The sequence below is a fragment of the Tamandua tetradactyla genome, chromosome X, assembly GCF_023851605.1.
Source record: "Tamandua tetradactyla isolate mTamTet1 chromosome X, mTamTet1.pri, whole genome shotgun sequence".
Taxonomy (NCBI): Eukaryota; Metazoa; Chordata; class Mammalia; order Pilosa; family Myrmecophagidae; genus Tamandua; species Tamandua tetradactyla.
The window spans coordinates 33,796,782-33,823,903 of NC_135353.1; the positions used below are offsets into that span (position 1 = coordinate 33,796,782).

The window sequence follows — 27,122 nt, forward strand, 5'->3', positions numbered from 1 at the left end:
ATGACTTTTAAAATCTACCTTCCATCTAAAGCCAGCAGTCAGTTTTGGTAAATTTTCTGCAATTTTAAAACAAGGGTCACCTTCCATCCAGTTTTTAATAACACATGCCTCATTTCTGTCTAGAGCCTTATCAGAGGTTTAGAGTCCACATTTCTACCAACAGTCTCTTCAAAGCATTCTAGGCCTTCTCTATCAAGTGCCTCACAACTCCTCCAATATCTTCCCCTTAGCCATTTGAAAAGCTGTTCCAACATGTTTGGTATTTGCAAACTGTAGCAGCACCCACTTCTCCAGTACCAAAATCTGTTCTAGTTTGCAAGTTGCTAGAAATGGAACAGAAATGGAATAGCTTTTAAATAGGGGAATTTGTTAAGTTGAATGCTTACATGTTCTAAGGCCATGAAAATGTCCAAATTAAAACACCAACAGGTGGTTACCTTCACCCAAGAAAGGCCGATGGCACACGGCATTTCTCTCTTGACTGGAAAGGTACATGGCAAACATGGCAATGTCTGCTAGCTTTCTCTTCATTCTTCTTGCTTCATGAAGCCCCCCTGGGCGTTTTCCTTCTTCATCTCCAAAGGTCTCTGGCCGCATGGGCTCTGTAGCTTTTTACAAAATGGTTCCCTCTTAAAGGGCTCCAGTAAGCAATCCCACCTTGAATGGATGGAGACATACCTCCATGGAAACCATTTAATCAAAAGTTACCACCCACAATTGAGTGGGTCACTTCTTCATGGATAATCAAATAGATCACACCCAGCAATACTGAATGAGGATTAAATGACATGTCTTTTCTGGGGTATGCACAGATTCAAACTGGTACACATGGTATACAATCAATGGCTCACAATGTCATCCCATATTTGTGTATCACCATGAACATCTTTTGAACATTTGCATCATTCCAGAAAAATAAATAAAAAGAAAAAAACATACATCCCATACCCCTTACCCCTCTCTCTCATTGACCACTAGAATTTCCATCTACTCAATTTTTTACACTTTATCCCCACCTCCAGTATTTACTTATTTTTTTGTCTTTACTTTTTTACACATCTGTCTGTACCCTGGATAAAAGGAGCATCAGATACAAGAGTTTCAAACAATCACATGGTCACACTGTAAAAGCTATATAGTTCTGCAATCCTCTTCAAGAATCAAAGCTACTGGAACACAGCGGAACAGTTTCAGATACTTCCCTCCAGCCACCCTAATACACCATCTCTGTGATATTGAGCTATTTTAGTATAACGTGGTTGTTCCCTGAAACTTCAGGTATGTATGTGACACCTGAGACTCAGAGTTAGAGCTCTGAAACTATGAAGTCAGCACTGCCTCATACAGCAACTGTTTAAAAAGTTGAAAAAGCAATCAGACTTCAACTAGAGATAAAAATGAAGCTGATTTTGATAGAACTATTGTAAATTAGAATACGGGGCAAGGGATGATACGGTTCATATTTTATAATTTTTATTTTATTAATTTTATTTTATAATTCAACTTCTGTGTGAAAGATTAAAGATGTTTACTTGGTGCAAAATTTATATTTTGGGTAGCACATTATTCTAGTTCGCTAGCTGCCAGAATGCAATATACAAGAAACAGAATGGCTTTTTAAAAGGGAAATTTAATAAGTTGCTAGTTTACAGTTCTAAGGCCGAGAAAATGTCCCAGTTACAACAGGTCTATAGAAATGTCCAATCAAAGGCATCCAGGGAAAGATACCTTGGTTCAAGAAGGCTGATGAAGTTCAGGGTCTCTCTCTCAAGTGAGAAGGCACGTGGTGAACGTAGTCAGGGCTTCTCTCTTGCCTAGAAGGGCACATGGTGAGCAAGGTGTCGTCTGCTAGCTTTCTCTCCTGGCTTCTGGTTTCATTAAGCTCCCTGGGAGCCGTTTTCCTTCTTCATCTCTAAAAGTCGCTGGCTGTGGACTCTCTGCTTCGTGGTGCTGCAGCATTCTCCGCTCTCTCCGAATCTCCCATTCTCCAAAACGTTTCCTCTTTTATAGGACTCCAATAAACCAATCAAGACCCAGCCAAATGGATGGAGACATGTCATCACCTAATCCAGTTTAACAACCACTCTTGACTAAATCACATCATCCAGGGAGATGATTTGATTACAGTTTCAAACATACAGTATTGAATAGGGCTTATTCTACCTTTGTGAAATGGGATTTTGATTAAAACATGGCTTTTCTAGGGGGCATACATCCTTTCAAACCAGCACACACAAATTTAACTTGTATGATCAGTTTATTTGAACTCCATAACTACATGGAATCTTGAATAGGGCGTGCGATCCTGTTGGTTTGTACAGGTTAGTGTGATGCTGTGATATATCACAGAGTAATTTGGGCAGAGAATAAAAAAGTATAGCAAAGTCCCCTTGGGTGACTGGGGAGAAAGGAGGAAATATCTCAGAATTTAGCAATAATTGTTAAAGCTCCTGAATATATGTGACTGCTGTAAAAGCATACAATCTAGGACCTTTTACAATCGGCCCCGACCTGATAACCCATGCTCTCAACTTCAATACCACAAGTTGGGTATTGCTTTTTTTTTGCATCTTTCCTATTCTGGTCTGACCCCTTGGTTGTCTGTAAACGTCTTACAAGGGCGTTTAATCTGTACTGTGATTCATGATGCTATTGTCGAGGAGCAGTGTTCTAAGAGAGAGAGGAAGACCCCCGGTAATGAATCTACTTGGGATTGGAGAAGGGTTAAGGTGGAGGCTGTTCGCTCAGTGCTAGTGGATAGTTTAAAGGAGATTATGGTGGACCCACTCTGCATGGGCTATTCCTGCAGTTCCAGGAGTTATAGCTCCTCCAATACCGATGGTAGCTAGGAGTGGGATTAGGAACTAGACCGCTCTTTTATTCTGGTTTGGGATGACAGGTTGGGAAGTTGGGAGTGGAAAAAGCTTATTTGCAGTTTTTATATTGAGTACTGGGGCCACGTACACTAAAGGGCATGTTTCTGACCACCACAGAGGCAAACTAAGGTAGGTTTTATGCCCACAAAGGGTAGTCCCTGATTAGATTTTACAAAAACAGTGAATGTTAGGTTGCTTACTGGTCTGCAAGATGTGCTTCTGCTGGTTGCTGATGTGGCCACCGAGAATTTGATTTGCTCATGGGTGATTTGTGCTGTATTATATGCTGAAAGACAGGGCTCTAGGGATTTGTCTTTAGAATTGAACATGATACATTGATTTTTATCCCAGACTATTTCTTGTGTCCATGTTAGGTAGTTATAGAGTTTGACACTAGCATTGGACACAAAGTTTGAAGACAGTGCAGGATTTGCATCTGTCCCCTGGCTGATCCTGGCAGAACAGGGTAGCTCCCACTGCAAGTGACATTTTTCCTTAGGAATGTAACTTTCCTGGGGAGCATAAAGACAGTAGGATGTACCCTTTGTCATGTGATAGTGATATTGACAGGGGTGGGAGTCCTCAGTGTTTTAAAAGGTGTAGTTGCAGTTTAAATAGGTGTACAGCAGTTCAGAGTTTCATATTAGCGGGCCATGCTTCAGACTACTCACAATGAGGGACACAGATCTAGGAAGAGAAAGAGATTAAATGCCTGCTGGACCACACTGAGGTAAAGATGAGTCTGCATGTAAGCGAAAGGAAGGTAAAGGATGTATCTAAAACTTAACGGCCTTTTGTTTCCCAGTGCCTGCCCATGCAAAAAACAAAACAAAACAAAAAAACCTCAAGGCTTGTAAGAGATCTTTGCTTAGTAAAGGGGTTGCACACCCAGAGACTACTAGGAACTCATGATTTATGAGAATCTTCCTTAGTTTACAATTTAAGGGTGGTGTGAACTGGCAGGTCTTTGTGTTACTGTCAACTTGCACCATGGTGCAAGTTTTTGAGGACAAGTTTCCAGAGTGATGGCTAAGGACAGAGTAAGTAATTCCCATATCAGTTAACAAGTTAATAATAATAATAATAGTAATAATCTTACCTACTACATCAAAGGTAACCTGAGGCTCCTCCATGGTTATGACTAGCTGTGAAGTGGGAACCACTTGGGACCTCAAACCCCTTAAATCCCCACTCAAGACCGTTACTGATGTGGGATTTCTTCTCCCTTTGGAGCTGGGGACAGTCCCTTTTCCAATGCCTTCCTTTTTCGCATCAAGGACTAGTTTCCAGTGGCTCGTCCAGGCCAGGGCACTCTTTGTTCCAATGTCCCAATCTCCCACATTTGACATAGCTGCCTTTCTGTCTCATTTGGCTTTTGGGGTTACCCTGAGGGTGAAGGTTGCTACTTATAGCAACTGCTATTAAATGAGCCTGTCTCTTGTTCTGTTGCTAATCTGAATGGACCTTCTCCAGTTCTTCAGCTCTGTCTCTATTATTGAAAACACTAAAGGTATTGTATAGTATTTCATTGAAGGGAGTTTTCAGTCCCAAAGCCCTTTTCTGTCATTTCCTCTGAATATCTGAACATGATTGATTAAGAAAGTGAGTCCCAAATAAAATTTTCCCTTCCTGGGATTTAGGGTCTGTGTTGGAGTATTTCTTCAAGGCCTCTACTAAGCATCCCTGGAGTAGAACAGGGTTGTCATCTTTTTCCTGGATTACCCCTCTGATTTTATCATAATTTCCTGGTTTAATGGTGTATTGTTTTCATTCCTGCCACAAGACAGGCAATAATATGGTCTTGGTGTCTTAAATCTGCCTGCTTTCATTGGTGAATCCAGTTAGGGTCGCTATTATCCTACTGGATAATGGCTTGGCTGGGCTGCTGTTAGCATAAGCTTGGGCCCCTGCGCATATATGGAGTTTCTACTCTGGGGTGCAGCAGGTGGATATGGCAATGTGAATGCCTCCTCAGGTAAGATCAAAGGAGAGTGAAAGAGACTGCAATTCCTCCTGAATTCGGCTGGGTCTTCCAAATATGCCCTGAGTTTTCTTTACATTTGGCCAGATTGGTCATAGAAAATGGCACACGCACCCAGATGGTTCCTGTGTCTCCACTTGCTACCTTCCAGAGAGGGAGAAGTTTGTCGGGAGGAAGGTGGTAGGAGGCCCTAATTTGGGTAACTCCAGCAGGACTACCATTCCCCTGAGGAGAGCTGGAGGATTGGTAAGATGGGGGATGGTGGTCTACTAGGCCAGTGGGAGGATGCTTGGCAGCTTCATGGACTGGTGAGGGGGCAGCCTCCGGGTTTGCAGGAAGGGTTCCCATTCTATCAAGCTGAGAGCTTAAGAGGGGGTCATCTAGAATGTGTGCATTGGTATCAGAGTCATAGGCGTAACACAGGTGACAGGTCCCTTGCTAGTTAGGATTTTGGTAAAAGGTCCTGAAGGCCTTGACATATGGATCCTCAGTCCACTTCCCTTAACTCCTGGAGAAGAGATCTAGTTGCAGTATAGTGTTAAACCTTAGGGTGCTGTTTTTTGGCCAAGCTTCTCTATCCTCCAATTGATACTAGGCCCAAGCTATGTTTTCAGAAGAAAATTAGCTTCTTCCTCTTTGGGCAATCTAGCTGGAAAGTGTCCCAGTGTCTCAGGAAGCATACAAGGGGAGAGTTGGTGAGAATAGAAGGACAATTACCTGTGTTTTGCTGTTCTTCTGGTGTGTCTCTGCCTGTAGGAGACGCTATGGGAACCCTTCGTGGTTGCCAAGCTGAAGCTGGACAACACTGGGAGTTCTCGGAGAAATCAAGACCTCAACCAAGGGCTGGTGACATGAGGGCTCTTGACTCAGTCTCAGGAAAGAATTCAAGGACTAGTCAGTGTACAGTCAAATAGTTTAAGAAACTTGATGCTAGAGAACCCTGGGAATTCTCTGCTGGGTGCTGGAAAGCTACAGGGATTCTTGGAAAAGTTTAGACCCTGACCAGGGGCTGATACCATGAAGTTTCTTGACTCAGCTGCAGGTTCTTTTTTTATTTTTATTTATTTATTTTTTGCATGGGCAGGCACTGGGAATCGAACCCGCATCTCTAGCATGCCAGGTGAGAACTCTGTCTGCTGAGCCACTATGACCTGCCCTGCAGGTTATTTAAAAAAAAATATTTTTATTGAAAAATCTTCACACATATAGAGTTCATACATGGTATACAATCAATGGCTCACAATATCATCACATAGTTGCATATTTATCACCATGATCATGTTTAGAACATTTGCATCACTCCAGAAAAAGAAATAAAAATAAAAAACAAAAACTCATACATCCCTACTCCTTATCTTTCATTGACCACTGGTATTTCAATCTACCCAATTTTTTTTTTTTTACCCTTTATCCCTCCCCCCTTATTATTTATTTCAGCCACAAGAAACACAGCCCCAGGAGAGAACTTGAAGACTAGTCATCGTGTACAGCCAGAGAATCCAAAGACTAGTTAGTGTGTACAATTCAAAACTTTAGTGCACACAAAGGTACATGCTCAAAGATGAGCTCAGGCATTCTCCAAAGGAGGAGAAGCCTCCCTTATACTATTTAAAGTTCCTTTGAGGCTGGGATCATGTCATATACTACTTTGGTATTTCCCATAGTGCCTAGCACAGGCTGGGCAAACTGTGGGTGCTCAATACATACTTAATGATTGACTGATAAACTAGTTCATATTTTTAGGGCTATGCAATCTCTTGAGATCGGTTCCTGGAATAAATGGGCTGGGCAGAATTAGAGACTAGGACTGTGCCAGGTCAGATTCAGATGCTCTTACTTGGACATCAAGTTTAGACCATAATCTGGGAACCTAATCTTTATAAAGCACATAGTACCATTCCTGGCTCAGATGAGGTCCTCAATAAATGATTTTGATGTAATTATGACTTTTGTTTAATGAAAGGATAGTCTTGGGGCTGGTGTTAAGGGTTCAAGTACCTAAAACCATTCCAGATGGAGTCAGAAAGCCATATTCTAGAGAGAAAGAGATGAAGAACCGTGGGAGTAGAAAGGTTTCAGAGGCAGATAGAGGCCTGGTGTTTTAGTTTCCTAGCTCCTAAAATGAATACTGTACAATGGATTGGCTTACACAAAGGAAATTTATTGGCTCATGGCTTTGATGCCAGGAGAAGTCCAAAATCAAGATATCAGCAAGGCCATGATTTCTCTCAGAAGACTGTGGCATCTTCAGATGGCTGGCTGCTGGATCCTTGGTCCTTTGCTTTTCCATCAAATGGGAATGCACATGGTGGTGTCTTCTCCTTTTTCTTCCAGGTTCCATTGACTTTTAGTGTCTGGTTGCTCCTGCATGGATTCTTCCTCCTTTGGAGTTTCACTCTGTTTATAAAAGACTGCAGTAATCCAGAAAAAAAAAGCCTAACGTGATTCAGTTAGGCCATACCTTAATTTAAGCAATATGTTGCAGAGATATTATTTACGAGTTCACGTTCACCAGAATGCAGACTAAGACCAAGAACATGTCCAAACTGAGTACACAATTCAATCCATCACACGCGGTTTGGGGCAGTTCAGGTGCATTGTGAACACCTTCTCTGCCACCCTAGGCAATTTTTATTGGGCTTTCTGCATATTTAGCTTTTCTGCGGTGGCATCTTCAATGTGCTGCTCAGTCTCTGACAGGAACCAACAATCCCAGCACAAAGCTGTGAACACAGAGGAGGTATTCAATTAAAGAGATTCGATTTATCTCTCTCCTGTTGAAACAGATACAATTTGGCAACAATGTTGAGAATTAACTTGAGAAAATGGTGGTAGAGAGCATCCATTCAGCTAGAACAAGATTGCTGTCCAAGCTTTAAACAAGCTGTGTGTAGGGGTGGGGATTGGGAAACCAAGCAGCCAGCCAGATAATTAAATTCAGTGGTGGAATTTAGAAGCTATGAAAACTTGGTGGCACATGGATGGCATGGGCTCTACAAAGCGAGGAATAAGTCTGAGGAATGAGTCTTTCTTCTCACTTCTCTACCTCCAGTTGGCAGAGTTGGTAGTATGGATAAGAGGGGGAGGTGAGAGAGGGTGATTACACAGATGTCATCATAACACCCAGTATTGATTGTATTCCTCATATATGCCAAACATTTAGCACATATTCTCTCTAATTCCCTTTGTAACACTATGGAGTAGGTATTATCTCTATTTTACAGATAGGGAATCAGGCTTAGAAGGGATATATTACTTGCCAAAGTTTACACAAGCTAGTAAGGAACGGGGCCAGGATTTGAACCTAGGTTTGTCTGGCTCCACAGCTTATGTGCATTCTACTATATGTAGCATTTTGCTTCTTCTGGGTCAATGATAGCAACTCAGGACTCAGAGAAACAGATGTAGCTTAGGAATTCTGGTTGGTCATGTGTGGGTAGGACATTCCATGATTCTTTCTTTTACTCATTAATTAATTCTACAAATATATATTTATTTATACCCAGAAAGTAGTGAGAGGAGAGCAGGTCAGGTAGATAAGATAGGAAAGGATGCATGTGTGGGGAGGTGGCCAAGGGGATATGGGAGGGTTGAGGCTAGAGGAAACAGAGGGAAAAAAAGGCCATCATGAGCTCAAACTCAGAATGGGGGCTGATTTTTTGGGGTCTCTTTTTGGATGTAGTACTCAGTGGGTCTCTGGGTAGTTGCAGAAGAGAGCCTTTGGAGCAATACTTAATAGGCATATTCCAATGCAATGATGGCACTCGGTATCTGGGGCCCTTCAAACAGCACTCTACACCTATACACCCACAAACACACAAAGGAACCATGAAGGTGGAGACAGGTATTTTAAATGAGCATGCCAGAACACATGCAACCGCACATGAGCTGTCATACATTCAAAGACTATATTCCATTGATGTTTCTAGTGCTCATCATGAGACTGAAACTCTCCTCAAAGGAGTCAATACTGATTTGGATGCATAGAGTATGGGAGTTTTGTTGAAAAGAAAAGAGAGAAGAAAAGAAAAATCTGTTTATAGTCACTTTTTATTGTGCATGTATTGAGAATTTAATGGTTATCTAAAATGATGTAATTACCTAGAAGGAAGTACTATGGAAAGTTTTTATTTAGTGGTGAGCACAAATAATAACAGCTTGTAGTAAAACAAGCCTGACTTACATAGCCACTTAATCCTGCAGGGAATGTGACCCAGAGCAGGGAAGGGCAGAGCTCAGGAATGTTTTGCCCTGACACATTATTTCCAGGACTCCCAGACGTCACCTGCACCTGAGGTATGGGTAAGGTATGTTTGGGTGCTGCAGGCACTTGTATTTTTATTGTTCCACAGTTTGGAGGATGGCAGCTGGAGTGGCCAGGCTTTCCAAGGGCACCTGATATACACAGAATTGGAAATCCAGGGGCAATGGGCAGAAGGAAGCTCCTCTCCCTTTCCACACGAGTGTGTGCCTTACTAGGCTCCTCCAGAATTCAAAGGGGGACAATTAGAGGCAATGATACTGACCTTCGGGTTTATAAGGAATAGATCAATGGTTATAATCAGTGTAAGTTCTAAGGAGCAGTAGAAGCTTAAAAAGACATATGTTCCTCTACAAATTAATTATAACTCTTTCATAAGGGAATTACCTAGCGATTTTTTTCATCCTTTAAAAATTCTTGATTGAAGGGCTCCATGAAAGTGTCAAATGTAATTATCATTATGTAGCTCCAAGCTTCATTTCATATGGAACCCAGATACTGTAAAGGAGAAATAGTTTCTGACCAAGTATGTGGTCCTTCAACAAGCTTAAAAAAAAACTGCCTCAGGAAGAGCTTTGGCAGTCTCTTGTGTATTGCTTCCAACAACCTGCACACTAGAGAAATTTAGTCAAGCTCAGGAAAGAAGCTGTTGACCTATAGGCACAGTCTTTCAACAGTTTGGCTGACAAGACATCACCTTTAACCCTTTCTCACATATTTGGAAGTCAAGAACCATACTAGTGGGAAAAGACCTACTGCCTTTTGAAGTCCACTCTGTAATATGGTACCATGGTTCTCACCTGTGTTCCCGTCTCTGCTATAAAAACTCTGAAGAATATGACTTGCATGGGTCAGTAGCAGTGGCTCATTGTGGCAGTGACTAACTTGAGTCACTTGAGGAAGGGAGGTGGCAGAAGGAAAGAATCAATCTGGTAGGTGGGCATCTTGAACTCCTCCACCCCTCCACAATTATCATAAGGTCTCAAAATGTAATAATAGTCATTTACAACTTCCTTGGCAATCTTTACTTCCTTTCCTACTTGGTAGTATTTGTGTCCCATCAATGGAGTTTTCTAACTTCATTACTGTCAGTTATTTGTTTTTGGTACTGCAGGGCAAAGTAATTTTTACGTTCTCTGGGATGGTCATCCCTTTCAAGTTGCTTTTTATGTTTGTTTGTTTTTTTTGCTCTGAAAACCTTAGAGATGCAGGTCAGGGTGACTGGGACAGAGCTGGGGTCCCTAGCTAATGAATGGGACTTGGGAGGCAGAGGACTTCTCCTCAGGCTGATGAAGAGTAAAATCCTGTGCGGTGGTGGATTTTAATGCAAGTAAGGCCGGAGAGACCCAGGGGAGACCTAATTCAGTGTGAGCCCTGGGATCTGTGAGCTGGTGTGGCTTCAGCGTCTCACCGTGTGTGTGTGTGTGTGTGTGTGTGTGTGTGTGTGTGTGTGTGTGAGAGAGAGAGAGAGAGAGAGAGAGAGAGAGAGAGAGAGAAGAGGGGGAGGGGCTGGGCCCCGCCCATCCCGGTCTCATTTTCACTACCCTTCGAGTCCATCTCTGCTTAACTATTACAACTCGACTACTCGGCAACACTTGACACGTTGGCGCTGGGACCCCAAAGGGAGGTTGGCAGCGGCTTGGCAGGTGGGCATGTAGCCGGGAGATGGGTGGGGGAGAGGGGCGGGGGTTTCGTCGAGTGGCGTCCGGGTCAGCCAATGGTAGCTCGGGACAGGGGTGGCGGGGGCGGAGGCGCCGAGGCCTACCAGCCAATGGCGGGCCAGCGACTGTTGGAGCGACCTGGTGACGTGAGGAGCGTTCCATTCGGCCAGCGGTGGGCGGTTGCCACAGCTGGTTTCGGGCCCCGACCACTGGGGCCCCTGGTCAGGAGGAGGCAGCCTCCCGGCCAGGGGAGGAAAAGTCGCTGCCACCTTAGGCGGCCGACGGGGTCCCCTGGGGACAGCTCCCTCCCTGCCCTCGGTTGCCTGGCCGAGTTTGGGCTCCTTTACCTTCAGGTAAAGAGGGGTGGGGGCGGGGGTCTCCCGGGCTCGGCCGCACGGTGGGCTGCCAGCCCTCGGCCCCGCCGCGCTGAGGGGCGGTCGGCGCTGCCCTCCTTAACTCCGCGGCAGCCCCGCCGGCCCGGGGTGACTGCACGTGGCGGGGCGGGTGGGGAGCGTGTGTGTGTGTGTGTGTGTGTGTGTGTGTGTGTGTACGAGCGCGGGGATGCGTGTGCGTGTGGAGGTGGTGCGCGTTCCGACCCGACTGGGGCGGTGGTCCGCGGCGGGGCTGAGGCGGGGCGGGCCTCCCCGGGCCCGCGGCCACGGGCACCCAGCGGGTCGGCCGGCGCTGCTTCTCCCAGGATTTTGATCTTTGTTCTCCCAGGCCCTGCTCCCCTTCCTGGTCTCTCTTCTTCCGCGGGCCCGGCGTATCAGGAGGAGATTGTTTTTTCAGGTTAGTTGTACACAAAGGAAGTGTCCTCTGCACCTCTGGGGCCCCCTCCCCTTTGCCCTGCCCTGCACCTCCTCTGGTCTTGGAGCCTTGCCCTCTCCAGCCCGGGAACGATTTCGAGTCGGTCGTTTCTCGTCAGTCGAGCTGCAGGCTTCCGCCTCATTTCTTGCCAGCGTGGGGCATGTGCTGTCAGTAAATAGAGGCCTTGATACCACACCTGAGAGGGGGAGAAGGGTGGCAGTGACCGAGAGAAACGAGGCCTGGGAATTCAGGATACCACGTTGAGATGGGACTTCTGGACCCTCTGAAATGTCCCGGAAAGCCCCTTTGTGACTTTTCATAGCTGCTGCTATCCCTTCCCCCCATCCCCACCCATCACTTTCCAACCCTACCAGAACCTCTCCGGCTTAAGTCAGCCATTCACCTACAGGTCTGTGATGTGGTTTTATTAAGATTTCCACCAATGTTAGGCTGGTGCAGCAGGATGGTTTCGTTTCCCGGACTCTGGAAGTTACAGAGGGTTTGATTAGGGGAAATCTGTTGGGAGTCAATACAATGTGTGTCTGTATGGACAGTGTCCAGAATCCCCTACCCCTGCCAGAGGATGACTTGTTCTCTGGTGTGATTCATTTTTGAGTGGCTAATTGAAGAAAGAAGGTGAAAAAGTGGAGGAGGGGAGGGAATGGCTTCTTAAGGACAGAAGCTCTACTATTATTTTTACAGTTTTTTTAATGATAGCTTTAGAACAATATGGTATAGTGGAAAGTGCACTAGTCTGGAAGTCAACAGACATGTTTTCTCAACTCAGCTTTGCCACTTTGTGACACTAGATAAGGTATTTCCTCTCTCTGGTCCTCACTTTACTCATTCACAAAACAAAGTAATTGGGACTGTCGCCTATACAATTCCTTCCAGTTCCAAAGTTCTGTGATCATCAGTGATTGTATTGGAAGCAGAGTGGTTTATTTAAGGAGCAGTACTAGCCCCTCTTCTTTTTTGCAGAACCTTTAACCTTTCTCCTTTTAGAGAACAAGCACAGATCGGAAATAAACTTTTCCTACTTTCCTACCCCCACCGTTTCAGGCATTGCTCGTCTTTCTGCCTCTGGGAAAGGAGGGTTGAACTGCATTTCTTATTCCTACCTCATATTTTTTTCTTTTTGTGCTTTTTCTTAGGACTAGAAATTGAACTTTTGATGATGTGTGACCCAGCGGCAGCAATAGCAAGCAATGTGATTTCGAAGTTGGGCTCAGCCTCTCTTTCTTCTCTCTTGTAATCACAAAGCCCATTTTGGACCAGGAATTCTAATCATGTCGGTGATGGTGGTGAGAAAGAAGGTGACTCGGAAATGGGAGAAACTCCCAGGCAGGAACACCTTCTGCTGTGATGGCCGCGTCATGATGGCCCGGCAAAAGGGCATCTTCTACTTGACCCTCTTCCTCATCCTGGGGACCTGTACACTCTTCTTCGCCTTTGAGTGAGTTTCCGTTGAGTAGGGTTGCCTAATTATGGTTACTTTGGGTCCAGGGGAATAATCCTCTTTCTGGGGAGAATGTAAATGGTCCTTGGATGACTTTCATTGTCCCCTTGAAATGTCTATACATCGTGTGAATTCATTAGTTATAGCAGAGAGCTCTTCCTAAAGAGACCAAGGCCCTTTGATACCCATTTAATATAGCACTGATTTGGGGCTATCCCAGGTAAGCTTGGGAAATAAAGAGTTTGTCTTTATTATTCACCTCTTTTTTTCAGTGTGTCTTTCTCCTTAGGTACTTGGTGACAAATTGCCTCTTCCCCATTCTCCAAATCCTCGAAGCACTCCTCACTGAAATAACTCCTCTCAGCAATACTCACCTATTCTGTTTTTCTGGGTCCTATTTCCTTAGGGCTCAGTTCTCAGGCTAGCTGTTAAATTGAAAAGCCAACTGAATTGGGAACCTGCAGACATGGGTCCCAGCCTCAGCTGTGCCAAAAACAATTAGCTGTGTCACTGGCACATAGGTGTTTATTAAATGTGAGTTGCTCTCTCTTTCCTGCAAAGTCACTCAACATAAACAACTCTCTATTCTGTGTTTGCCTGATACCCGCCTTGGAGTTATTTTTTTTTCCATGCATTAATGCCTAAGTACTAGAGCTACTGTTAAAAGTCTGTGTAGGTCTAGGGAGGGTAGCCAGTTTGGATTCTAGGGTATTATGCCACGGTTACTAGATGTGCTGAGAATACTGTACACTCTAGGGATGGGAGCAATGCTAATTGTTTTGGGATTGCTGTGACAAGGGCCCAAGTTGCCAAAAAGTGTGTGAGACTGTGAGTCACACCTGATATGAGCCTGCTATAGTTCATGTAGGTGGGTGACCTGAAAATGGAACCTCCAGTACAGGGGCGTGGCCATTGTAGATAGAAGGGGGCTATTTGACTAACCTTTGTGGGTAATTAAAATGAGCTTCAGTCTCTTGGGGCTCATTTTTGTCCTTCTTCTCTTATGGCTTCAAGCTTTCCCAGTGCATCAAGAGTGATTTTTAGGCTGCTTTGCCAGACTTCTTGCTACTTGCAGCTGGCTCGAGTAACAACAGTGGGAGGAGGAGGACCCATTTTATAATAGGGCTAGGAAAGTAAGGTCAGAGGAGCTCTTTGGTAAAGGCTCTTTTGCGACTGCTGCTGTGAAGCATTTGGCAAAGTCAGACAGGTTGCTGAAGGCTTTTCCACTGCTTTGCAGTCTGCATTTCATGGCTGAGTGTGTGTGTACTTTTATGGTACAAGTGAGCACATTCAGTCAGGCAACATATGCATAATATTTAATTTATTAAGTATTCTTATTTAATATTCCCCTCCCCTCACCTTTATCTCTGCGCTTTCTTTGCTTTGTTCCTGCCTTGACTCTCATTGGAAGTACAAAGCTGATCTCGGCACTCTATCATTCTTCCTCTTTTTCACTCCTTCCCCTGTTGACTTACTAGCTCTTTCTGTCTCTCTGTGGTTAAATTTTTATGGTGAGAACCATTCACAACAAAAATAACATTTGTTTCCAAACTCTGAGTGACTCGGTACTTCAGGGCCCAGGCAACCTCTGGTTTGATCAGTCATGAGAACTTGAAATTTGGAGCTATTGGAGTTTGGCCCTTTTGGTACCTGGGATCCAGAAGAGAGTGTCTGATTTGGATCTGTTCCACTCAGGTCCCTGAAGACCTCTGAAGAAAACTGTCTGTGGAAAGAAGTTTATAATTAAACAAGTTACTGTTTGATGGTGATGAGTTGGGGCTTCTACCAAGGTAGCATATTTCCCCAAGTTATTTCTTGTGCTCAACTCTTGGCTATGAAGGGTGAGGTTATTTGTAAACTCCCAAGAGTTCCAGCTATCTGTATGGTAGAGTAAACATTTTAATAGGTAAGGATGGAGGAAGGTATAATGGGAGGCAGAAGGCAGAAGGAAGTAGATGTGTTGGCTGAATAGTGGAATGGGGAAGTGTAAATCTAACCAAAGAGAATGGTGGCATCTGTGTTTGTGAATGTACCTGTGTATATGCATGTGTCTGTCATATACAGACACACAGACACTCTAAGTGGTGGCTGCCTTGCGCTTGTGTGAATGGCAGGCCATACAAGAGACACCAGCATGCCTCTGAGGAATTAAGTCTCTCTCTGGTTGATCTTTTTCTTTAGCATCCATAGTTTACTACCATCCACACAGTGAAGTTAGGGCTTGGAAGGGCAGAGTTTAGACTCCTTTAATAGTATTGGAACATAATGAGACATCAGGAAATTGGCTGATCTAGCCCCCTGCCATCAGGCAGGTGAGGGCTCTGAACTAGCAGTGATGGATAGCTGCCTATTAACCATTTTCAAATGGTCCAAGAGCATCCTAGACCTCTGATATCCTCTGGCTGTTAACATTTTTGCCTTGTAGGGAAACAGTCCAAATCTTGTGGCTCATTGGGAAGTGTGTTTTAGTAACAAGATTCTGCTTGCATGCGGCAGATGCTTAGGAACAAGCATGAGTTGATTTATAGCTGCCTGTGGCATGACCCTGGGTTAGCCAGATGGGTGGAGAGCTCTGATCAAGCATGTGAATACCCCTTAAGGAAAAACATGCAACATGAGTAGTGCCAGTGAGTATCATTTTACTTTTGGATATGCCATTATGAATCTAGACTTTTCAAAGGAGGGGCCTGTGATTTTCAGTGCACAGACAGTAGGTTGAATCCATAAAACAAAAAAAGTCTATCCAGGAGCTAGTTTGATCCATATTGTTTAAAGAATTTCAGAAGAAGCTGAGTGGCCTTCTCTTAGGGCTGCTGGCACAGAGCTGATCCCTGCTGCCCAGGTTGGGAAATTGGGCTAGATTGTCACTAAGCCTCTTGCAACCCTGAAAGTCTATGAAAGTCTATATAACTTTGCTCCCATCTGGAAGACTCAACTACAAGAGAAAAAATAGAAGAAAGGAGAGTAAAGATTACCAATCAGTAGCTCAATATATTTAAATTTAACATCAGAGTGAAAATTGTACATTGCTTAATAAAAAGGATTAAATTTATTCTTAGTGTGAGGACTTTAGGAAATATGAGTACATATGTCACTTTCAGCTTTGAACACGTGAACTATTCTCAGTTCTCTCTGCCCAAACCCTGTTCAGTTCATATAATGAACACGTAACCGCCAGCTTGGCCTATAATGCCAGGACTTGCAGTAGAATGACAGTGACAGCCTGTGAGCTGTCCAGCTACTGAAAGGCTATGTGGTGTTTCATCAAACTCAACTTTCTGTTAAAGCATGGCCTTGGGGGAAAGGACCAAGCACATCATTTTCTGTAATTGGCTTCCAGCTTTGTCTTTTAACTTTGTGACCAGACCACTAGTGAGGTCAGGGTCCCCAGACTTATATTGCAGCAAGAATGAGTGTGTGACTCTTGCTGCTATGATCAATGCTTATACTCTCCCTGTAGAAAATACAGAAGGAGCATAAGCAAGGCACTGTCAGACTGATCCTCATGGGGACTTTTGTTGTACATATTGGCAGAGGGGTCATTGAATTGGATGAACTTAAAAAGCTTTGTAGCACTGCTTAGTAATTGTCCCACTTCTCCTAGCCTATCCTAATTCTACCTACCTTTCAAGTTCCTTCTTGACTCTTTCTCATGAAAACTTTCCAGAAGTTTCTGCATTCTCAGGGCTAATTGCATATACCACTCATTTAACAAATAATCATACAATATTTCTTTTATTTCTGAATTCTATTGTCATTACACATTTCACAGTTAGATGTGAGCATTTTCAAGGTCAGGAACTATCTTCTGTGTCTTTATAGCCTTCCTACTGTGCCTTCCACTAGCTCTTCCTTAGAGTACTAGATCAATAAATGTTGCTGAATTAACACTTCTGGATGCACTTAGAATATAACAATGTTGACTCGCAGAAGTATAGAGTGGTAGAGCTGGAAGGGGCTGTGAAGACTATCCCCATCATTTTGCAGGTGAGGAACTGGACCCAAAGAAGTAAGCCTACTTCATCAAGATTAGTTGGCCAGCTGATGTCTCTGTATGACATGCCTTTCATCTCATTGCTACCATTTGAATGTGGAATCCTGAAGGCATTCAGATTGCTAAAGTTGTGTATAGTGCTAAACACCAGACCAGTATATTCCAGGTTCTTGCTAGCTAGTGTATGTGTTACCTAATGACATCTCAGTTGTTTGGATCTCCCAAGCACATGCTCTGAGAAAGTGAATGCATATTCGTGGAAAACGGGCATTCTGGCATGGCATTTTGGTATCTTTGCAGGAACAGGGAAGCCCATCATTAAATATGAACTTAGAAAGTAAGGCCAGTCTTTATCCCTGCTGCCAGGATGAGGATTGCTCAGAGAAAATGTGTGCTCCCTATCTTGTTACTCTGTGTGTGATACTGATGAAAGGGGCCCCATGTCCTTGCAGACAGGTGGAATAGAAAGAGCAGATCTGGTAATATAAAGTTACCAGGTTTGAGGAGACACAGGGCTATGTAGGCCAAAGCTAAATTTTGACGTAGTAGAATATTAGTGTCTGCAATAACAAGGTCCAGATTCCTGAAGAATATCTTTAGGTAAGCTTGGAAAGAGGAAAAAGTGACTTTATCATGAATCTCTAACAAAGAGAGCATTCTCTGGAGGATTGTTATAAGGAGGTCAGTCTTGTGCTTCAGGTAGCCTAGGATTCTGCCTGTGACTTGCCCAATCAAATAATAGTTTTAGAAAGGCATAGTTGCCTCTTTAATATCAATCTATTACAGTACTTACCTAAGCTTAACTTCCTGAAAAAAGCAGTTTCCCTAGGAAAGGGTTGGGTTGTGTCTCCTGAACAGATTGCTTTCCTTTAACAATTCCTTAGGGTTCTGTCATTGGAATTTATCTGCATATTTTTAGCTTCTACTTTTTTTGTAGTAAGTTTCACAGGATCACTCTCTACTGAATACATCTCCCATCTTTTGAGAATGGGTCTTAATTGAGTATAGTCATCCTCTGTTTTGGAAAGAGCAAGCACAAAGAACAGGAATGCACATCAGTTTGTTGATAACAGTCGAGATGTTTATTAAGGGAGAGGAGAGACTTCCCAAATTCTCCTCTTCAGAGTTGCCATAGCTGACACAGTGTTTAAGAACAAAGGAGGCACTTCATACTTTTTTTTTTTTTTTTGCATGGGCAGGCACCGGGAATCGAACCCGGGTCTCCGGCATGGCAGGCAAGAACTCTGCCTGCTGTGCCACTGTGGCCCGCCCTTCATGCTTCTTGTAATAGCAAGAAGCTAGCAAATTCAGGATAATTTAGTTGGATGTTTCTGAAATGGAGCAATGAGAAGACAGGAACCTTTTGATATTGATTAGATAAAGCCAGTTAAAGTAGGGCCTCAATACTGGCCTGTGGAGTTTGGGGCTTAATATAATAGGCAGCAGGGAATAGTTCTAAGTTCTTGAGTAGAGGTGTATTATAATTCCCTCTGATATTTGGCAACTACCAAGCAGGTTTGTCTGGATAGAGTTTTTGAACCTCCTCTGTGAGGGGATGGCTCATCACCTCAGAGTTGAAAATGTTCTTGTTTGATTAATTTTTCCCATTGCCACTGGAGCAAAATAGGGTTGTGCCTTTTCCTTTAACCTTCACGTAGCAATAAATCTGGAGGCTGATGTTAAATTACGTTTCTAGTTTTCCAGGAAACTATTTCATTCTCAGCAGACTCAGTGTCATCAGAAGAACCTTGAAACAGTTTTGTGGGTTTACTTTGCTCTAGGGCTAGGTAGTGTTTGTAAGAGGACAGACAGCCATCTATATCACGGAGAACGTCTATCATGTGGGGTGAAAGGCCATCATGGGGCTCTGATCCTTGGGTCCTTTGTACTCTTCCAAGCACAGCTCTTCTTTAAAGCCGTCCTTAACTGCTGTTATTGGAGTAGTTTCAAGCAGTCACCAGCTCCCCAAGAGAGTTCTTCTCTGACCACTTAGAGTCTGAATCACCATTTTAATACTTGATTATTTGTCTTAACGTATTCTTTAGCTGTTTTATGTATTAGTTATGTTTTCCCAAACAAAATTAACTTCTATTTCTCCTGTTCTTCTTTTGTTTGGCCTGTAAATGCTTGTTGTTTGATTGATTGCACTGGTAAAAGAACACAGGAAAAAAATAGCAAGAAAGCTATTAGGGAGACCTATAAGCAGGATATTGTATGGAATATCAATCCAAGCTTCCATTCGGCAAGGCATAGCCCTCCATGGAATCTGGTTTCTTACCAGCTCCACTCATGAATCTCTTTTTTCTTTTTTTAAACTTTTGTTTTATTGTGAAATAGATATACAAAAAAGCAATAAATTTCCAAGTACATTTTAACAAGTAGTTATAGACCAGATTTTAAAGTCTGGTATGGGTTAATTTTTCATTTTTTCTTCAAGCTGCTCCAAGACACTGGAGACCAAAAGAAATATCAATATAATGATTCAGCAGTCATACTCATTTGTTAAATCCTGTCTTCTCTGTTATGCTCCTCCTTCTCTTTAAATGACATATATACATAAAAGCAATAAATTTCAAAGTACATTGCAACAATTAGTTGTAGAACAGATTTCAGAATGGTATGGGTTACAGTTCCACAATTTTAGGTTTTTAATTTCCAGCTCCTTTAAGGTACTGGAGGCTGTAAGAAATATCAATATAATGATTCAGCACTCATATTCATTTGTTAAGCTTGACCTTCTCTGTATAACTTTGCTATCATCTTTCATCTTTTTTCCACTCTTTAGGAGTGTTTGGGCTATGTCCATTCTGATTTTTTCATGTTGGAAGGGGCTGTCAATAATATGGGATGGGGGATGGAACTAGTTGATGTTCTGGAAGGACTGGCCCCTCTGCATTTCAGGACTTATCTGGTCCAGGGACCCATCTGGAAGTTGAAGGTTTTGGAAAGTTACACTAATATATGGAACCCTTGTAGAACCTTATATAATGCCCTAGGTATTCTTTAGGATTGGTAGGAATGGTTTTGTTTGGGGTTTAGCAAGTTTTGATAGGTAGCAATGTCTAATTGAAGCTTGCATAAGGGTGACCTCCAGTGTAGCCTCTCGATTCTATTTGAACTCTCTCAGCTAGTGGTACCTTATTTGCTAAATTTCTTTTTCCCCTTTTGGTCAGGATGACATTGTTGCTCCCATGGTACCAGGGCCAGGCTCATCCCCAGGAGTCATCTCCCACGCCATCAGGGAGATTTTCATTCCTGGATGTCATGTCCTACGTTGGGGGCGGGGGGTGGGCAATGGTTTCACTTGCAGAGTTGGGCTTAGAGAGAGAAAGGCCACATCTGAGCAACAAAAGAGGTCCTCCGGAGGTGACTATTAGGCATACCTATATGTAGGTTAAGCTTCTCTACCACATACATAAGCTTCACAAGAGCAAGCCTTAAGATCAAGGGCTTGGTCTATTGATTTGGTGTCCCTAGTGTTTGGCACAGTATCTGGGATTTCCCCAGTGGTAAAGTTTAATAGTTCCATAATTTTTCTCCCATCCCTGAAGGGACTTTGCCAATACTTTTTGATTCTCTGTTTAATATACCCTGGGATGTATCCAGGCATTACATTAAGCTATGCAGTATTAAAGGCTCTCATTCTTGTTCTGGGCTCCCTGTGTTTGGATTGTTTAAATGATATGTCCAGACAGGTTGAGTTAGAGTATGTGCTACAGAAAATTTAGGTTCTGGACAAAATAAAACTTTTTCCTTTAGTCTCAAAGAGTAGGTGAAGTTCTATCATGAATCTCTTTTAAGTTTTTTCATATGAATTGTTGTCTACCATTATCATTAACCCTCCCATGAACAAGCATGCCAGGGATAGGGGATGGGACATGACACAGTAGCCCAGCTTGGCACTGCTGGTTGCTGTTGGTCAGTACAACCATGTGACACATGGGGACAAATGGAAATCCAATTGTGCTTCCTAGCTTTTAAGCTTAAGGCCAGTCAAGAAGCTGGTAAAGGGTGGCTTAAAATTATGACATCTCTTTAGGTGGAGAAATTGAAGAACTTAGTGGGGACGTGATTGAATTTGTAAATTTCACAAAGGAGAAAAGGAACTTCTAACTCCCTGGAAGAAGGAAGGCCTCTTGGTGCTTTGAAGACAAAGGAGAGTTCTGTTTCAGGAAGTATATGGTTATCATTATTCCAAGAAGTGATATAGATGGGAAGTACTAGGTGGTTTCAAAAACTTTTAGCTACCCTTGGGGTGACAGATCCAATCTTTCACTAATAGAAATAATTAGTTTTTTAAAAAGTTTTAATTATTTTTTATTATTTTAGAACTGTTGTAGTTTTACAGTAAAATGCAAAGAGGACAGAGTCCCCATATACTCTTTCCCCCAACAGTTTCCCCTTTTACTAACATTTTGTATTTGTATGGTACGTTTGTTGCAATTGATGAAGCAATATTATTATATAATTATAGTATTAACTAGAGTTCATATTTACATTAGGGTTCACTCTTTGTGTTGTATAGTTCTATGATTTTTTTTGTTTTACTCTTTATTGTGGTATCATATATACAACATAAAATTTCCCATTTTAACTACTTTCAAGTATACAGTTCAGTGGTATTAATTACATTCACAGTGTTGTGCTAACATCGACATCATCCTCTTAATCAGAAACTCTTACTAATAGAAATGACTGATGTTTAAGGATACTCCTGACTTTTGATGTTGATATTGAGAATGACCAACAAATCTTCACATAGCTTATTCCTGTCAGAGGTAGATCTTCAACTTACTATAATTATGAGACTAACCTAGAGAGTCATATTAGTTCGTAACTATTAAAGACAGACATGAGGGCTTGTACTTCACAAGCGTCTTAGCCACTGGCTCTCTAAATCTCCTCTTACTTAGAGTGGAAAGGCCCACTGGTCCCACATCTGCCTTTCCAGCCCCACCCACTCACTAGTGACAACTGGCTGCCAGTAGCCTCATCTCTGAAAAAGAACAATACAATGGGCCTGTTGTGTTTTTGTTGACATACAGAGTGGATTGTTGTAGCAGGTGCAGAAGATAGTATGTGTGGAGATTACAGAGATTTTTATCCTTGATGACATAGCGTAATTCAAATCTAAGTTGTTCTTTGTCTGGTCTACAAGCAGGTGTTAGAACTGGATTTAGTTAAGCTCGAGTCCTTCTGTGCATGGAAACAGCATTAGTTTTGTTTTTCTATTGTTGTTTTACTCTCTTTATAGCTTTTCTCTTTAATCAAAAAAATTTAAACTCCTTTCGGTGCCCAATCATATAGCTCTGATTTTTCTAAGGCTTGTGATTGGAAGTTGTACACCAGGGCAGTTTGAATCCTGGAGATGTTATTTTGTTTTCAAGAGTGATCATACTGATTATGTATGTTGTTTTATTTTGTTTCTTTATTTCTTTTAATTAATAAATAAATTTTTTAAAAAAAGAATGATCTTAGTGATGGGCAGTGGCTATTTTCTGTTAGTGGGGTCATTTCACTTGGCTTGTTCGTGAAATGGAGCCTCATGTTTCCCTTGACCTTTGGGTTCCTCATAAGTGGAGGTGACTTTCATCTCTAAACTCATTTCTTTATTATCTGTACTAGCAAAGAGAAGAAATAGAAAAGAGGATAATCCACAAGCTAGTTGATAGGGAAGAACCTTAATTATCTTGAACTCAGCTAGCCAGGTCCTTCAGTTCTTCAAATTTCTTCCTTCACCCTTGGCTTTTTTTTTTTTTTTTGAGGAATGAATGATTTAGTTTTTTTTTTTAATTGTATAATAAAACATATATAGAAAGCAAAGAAAGAAAAAAGCAGTATTTTCAAAGCATTAACAAGTAGTTACAGAACAGACCCCACAGTTTGTCATGGGCTACCATTCCATCATCTCAGATTTTTCCTTCTAGCTGCTCCAGAACATTGAAGGCAAGGAGGAATATATATATATTTTTTATCATTACAATCGACTTTTTTTTGTGAAAAATAGCATATATACAAAAAAGCAATAAATTTCAAAGCACATTGAACCAATTAGTTGTAGAACAGATTTCAGAATTTGGTGTGGGTTACAATTCCACAACTCTAGGTTTTTCTTCTAGTTGTTCTAAGATACTGGAGACTAAAAGAAGTATCAATATAATGATTCAGCAATCATACTCATTTGTTAAACCCTACAACTCCACCATCCCCTTTCATCTTTCTCCCACTCTTTAGGGCTATTTGGGCTATGCCCGTTCTAACTTCATGTTGGAAGGGGCTGTCGATAATATGGAATAGGGGGATGGAACTAGTTGATGTTCTGGAGAGGCTGGCCCCTCTGCATTTTGGGGCTTATCTGGTCCAGGGACCCATCTGGAAGTTGTAGGTTTCTGGAAAATTGTCCTAGTACAATTTTCCTAGGACTCTTTTTAGGATCTTATATATCTCCCTAGGTATTCTTTAGGATTGGCTGGAATGATTTTGGTTGGGTTTGGCAAGTTATGGTTAGGTCGCAATGTCTAACTGAAGCTTCTCTAAGAGTGATCTCCAGAGTAGCCTCTCAGCTCTATTTGAACTCTCTCAGCCACTGATACCTTATTTGTATATTTCTTTTCCCCCTTTTGGTCAGAATGGCTTTGTTGATCCCACAGTACCAGGGCCAAACTCATCCCTGGAAATTATCTCCCACGCTGCCAAGGAGACTCATCCCTGGATGTCATGTCCCATGTAGATGGGATGGCAACAATTTCATTTGTGGAGTTGGGTTTAGAGAGACCCTCACCCTTGGATTTTAAAGGAAGGAATTAAGTATTGTAGGTCTTTTAAAAACAAGCTAAAACCAAGGATTTTATTAAAATCAGCCAAACAAACAAAAAACCCTAAAATCATCTTCCAGGTTCAGTACATATGTTCCCTTTTATAACAGTTTGCTTAGCCTAATATTACTATTGGTTTGCCTTCCCCCATACAGTTTTGTGTTTGGTGGGAAGGCAGGGGTAGGATCTCAAGGGGGTTGTTCCAGAAGTGCAGCGAATATACAATGCAAATTTAAAATTTGCTCTGAATGGACAGCAAGTTGCTTAAACCCCATGTTGATGAGGTAAGCCTTTTATCTTATTTTCCCTATGCTCCCTCTGGTTCTTGCTCATCCACTTATAGTCTATCTGCAAGAGAAGATCTGTTTTTTTGAAGGATCAAATGTGCCTCAGGAAGAGGAATATAAAAATAGGACAGTGGTAACTCTCATCGCATAGTGCCATTTACTTGGTTTGAATTTGGTTCAAATCAACAAGTATTTATTGTTACCTTCTTTGTTCCCATACTTGGATTAGGTTTTGGGTGCTATAGAATGATAGCAATAATGTCAATAACTAACATTTACTTAGCATTTACTATGTGTCAAGCACAGTTCTAAGGACTTTATTTATATTAGCATATTTAGTTCTCATGACAACCTCATGAAGTACTATTATTATCTTAATTTTACAAATAAGGAGACTGAAGTTGACTAACTCACCCAAGGTCACACAATCAGGAGCTGGTAGAGTTAGAATTCCAACTTAAGCATTTCTGCTTCAATAAGAGAAGTTTCTTTCTCTTATGAAGCTGATAGTCCAGTTGGAGGATATGAGGTCAATACACTAAGAAACCCCTGGGAAACACTACAAGGCTTTGGCAGTGAGGGCTACAGGGGATAGAGAAGGAAGAGATTAATACAGCTTAAAATAGGTCTTTTGATATTAAAAGTACAAAAACAATATAATAAACTGCTGCCATTTGGAATTTATAAGTGTGAAAAAAAATAGGCATTTTGAAAGAGCAAGACCTCTTTAAGTCTCAGGTTCTTCATCCATCTAATGGATATAATGGAATCTACCTCATAGATTTATTGGTGAGAATTGGGTGAGATAATGCATATAAAGAGCTTAGTGCATTGTCTGGCATATGGTGGGTGCTCAGTAAATTGTAATTGCAATGATGACTTTGATGATAATGATACCTCCAGGACTTGAAAGGTGAGGACAGCTGGGATATATTATATAGGGGAAGAGGCATGACCTTCCAGGTATATGAGGAAGGAGTGGTCACGAACCTGGGGTTGGGAAGGGGTTGTAAGGAGATACAATTTTCTTACTCCCTTCCTTATGGTTATTAATCACCTACTAGCTGAGCTAATTGATGAGAGTAGAGGAATGGATGTTACAAAGCTTTTTATGGCCTTGAAGCATGCTGAGATATTCTTTCTGACACTGTAACCCTGCTTCATGACTGGTCCTCATCTTTTCTTCCTCCTTGTTGAGCTCAGGCTTAATGCCAGATGAGAGGGTATGGAAAGCCCTAGACATTTCCATAGTGAATTCAGCCTGTGGAACTTACAAATCTAGGCTAAGTTGCTTCTCTGATCTTGGCAGGTCTGAACCTTCCCAGCCAGGCTAATGGGAGGTTCAGGGCCCGGGGTTAGGGGAGGTCCCTTGAGGCTGTCTTCTTTATATTATAGGTGGCATCTGTCAATCCAGTATTTGTTGAATTCCTACTGTGTCAGAATCATATGGTAGGAATTGTGGGTGATTAAAGAGAAGTAAAAAGCATGGTCCCTGCCCTTGAGGCACTGCTGATTTTGTTGTAGAGACCAGATTGACATAGTTGCAACAATTAGAGATCAATATAGGGTAGGTATAATTAAATGTACAATTGCCTGCTTCCTTTAGGTGCCGCTACCTGGCTGTTCAGCTATCTCCTGCCATCCCTGTGTTTGCTGCCATGCTCTTCCTTTTCTCCATGGCTACACTGTTGAGAACCAGCTTTAGTGACCCTGGAGTGATTCCTCGGGCCCTTCCAGATGAAGCAGCTTTCATAGAAATGGAGATAGGTGAGTTTCCCAACTAGCTGGCAAACTGCTGTTCAGGTAGTGTGCGGCCTTAATCACAGAGAGAATGGAATCATCATAGTAGTTGCAAATTGACCATTGCTTCCAGCCTTTACCCTCTGAGAGTCTGAATCAAAGGTCATGACCACCCTGTGAATTTGGTCAGACAAGATTGTAAAGTCATATGCTTCATTCTTCCTTGGAATTTGTTATAGTTCAAGAGGGATTTGTTATTAAGGTCCTGTGCATTTTTTTTTTTTTACTTTTTTGGGGTCACTGACCCTTTTAAGATTTTGATAAAAACTGTAAACCTTCTCCCCATAAAAATATCCTTACATGCTTGCATATACACACAATTTTGGATGTAATTTTAGGGATTCATAGATCTCCTAAAGCCTATTGATGGACCTGGACAAACCAACAAAATCTCATGCCCTATTCAAGATTCCATGTACTTAATAGTATTCAAATAAACTCATCATACAAGTTAAATCAGAAAATGCACTAGTCAAAATATTAATTTGAAACCAAGAATCTTGAATATATCTGGAAGGACCCCTCTCAGTGAAATGGTGGAAAAGAAAAAAAAATTCCTGTTGGTAAAGAGATGACCAGGAAATTTTCTATCAAAGCCTTGGCTCTGGGTGGGGAAAATATTCTTTACATGTAGCATCATTTACATAGTGAAAACCAGTGGGAATTTAAATGCCCAACAATATGGAATGGTTAAATAAATCAAAGTACATTCATACAGTGGAATAATATGTTGTCAGTAATGATGTTTTTAGGGAGAAAAATAACAACCATGGAAAAATGTCACAGTATGTTAAATGAAAAATACAGGGTACAAAATTGTATTTATAATATGATCTCAAATTTTTTAAACTCATGAATGTTTATCTGTTAAGAAAAAGATTAGAAATGAATATACCAAAATATATGGATATTCTCTGATTTGAGAGACTGTCAGTGATTTTTAGTTTTTCTTTATATCTTCCGTTTCTTCCAAATGTTCTACAATCAGCATGTTATTACTTTTATTTTTAAATAATTGCTTTTCTAATTTTAAGTATTACCAGTCTTTTCTATGCATATATTTTGTTTTTTCAAAGAAGTTTCCTTTTATACATATTGTAAAATGAAGAAATTCATTTTGTAATCTATTGTGTATATTTTCTTGTCACTTTTCATCTACATCATTTTAAATGGCTGCATAA

General features: G+C 41.8%; 1 protein-coding gene across 3 annotated transcripts in view; it reads left to right on the forward strand.

Moving 5' to 3' along the window:
- Window positions 1-10,923: 10,923 nt before the first annotated feature.
- ZDHHC9 (zDHHC palmitoyltransferase 9) overlaps window positions 10,924-27,122 on the forward strand; it is a 40,225-nt gene continuing 24,026 nt past the window's right edge. Inside the window, exons 1-4 of one of the 3 annotated variants that reach the window (XM_077146373.1) lie at window positions 10,924-11,132; window positions 11,500-11,568; window positions 12,741-13,042; window positions 25,748-25,908. In XM_077146373.1, the coding sequence (XP_077002488.1) occupies window positions 12,876-13,042; window positions 25,748-25,908 (328 nt within the window). In that variant the 5' untranslated portion in view covers window positions 10,924-11,132; window positions 11,500-11,568; window positions 12,741-12,875. The remainder of the gene's footprint in view (window positions 11,133-11,499; window positions 11,569-12,740; window positions 13,043-25,747; window positions 25,909-27,122) is intronic. The other 2 variants (XM_077146374.1, XM_077146375.1) reach the window with 2 other exon arrangements.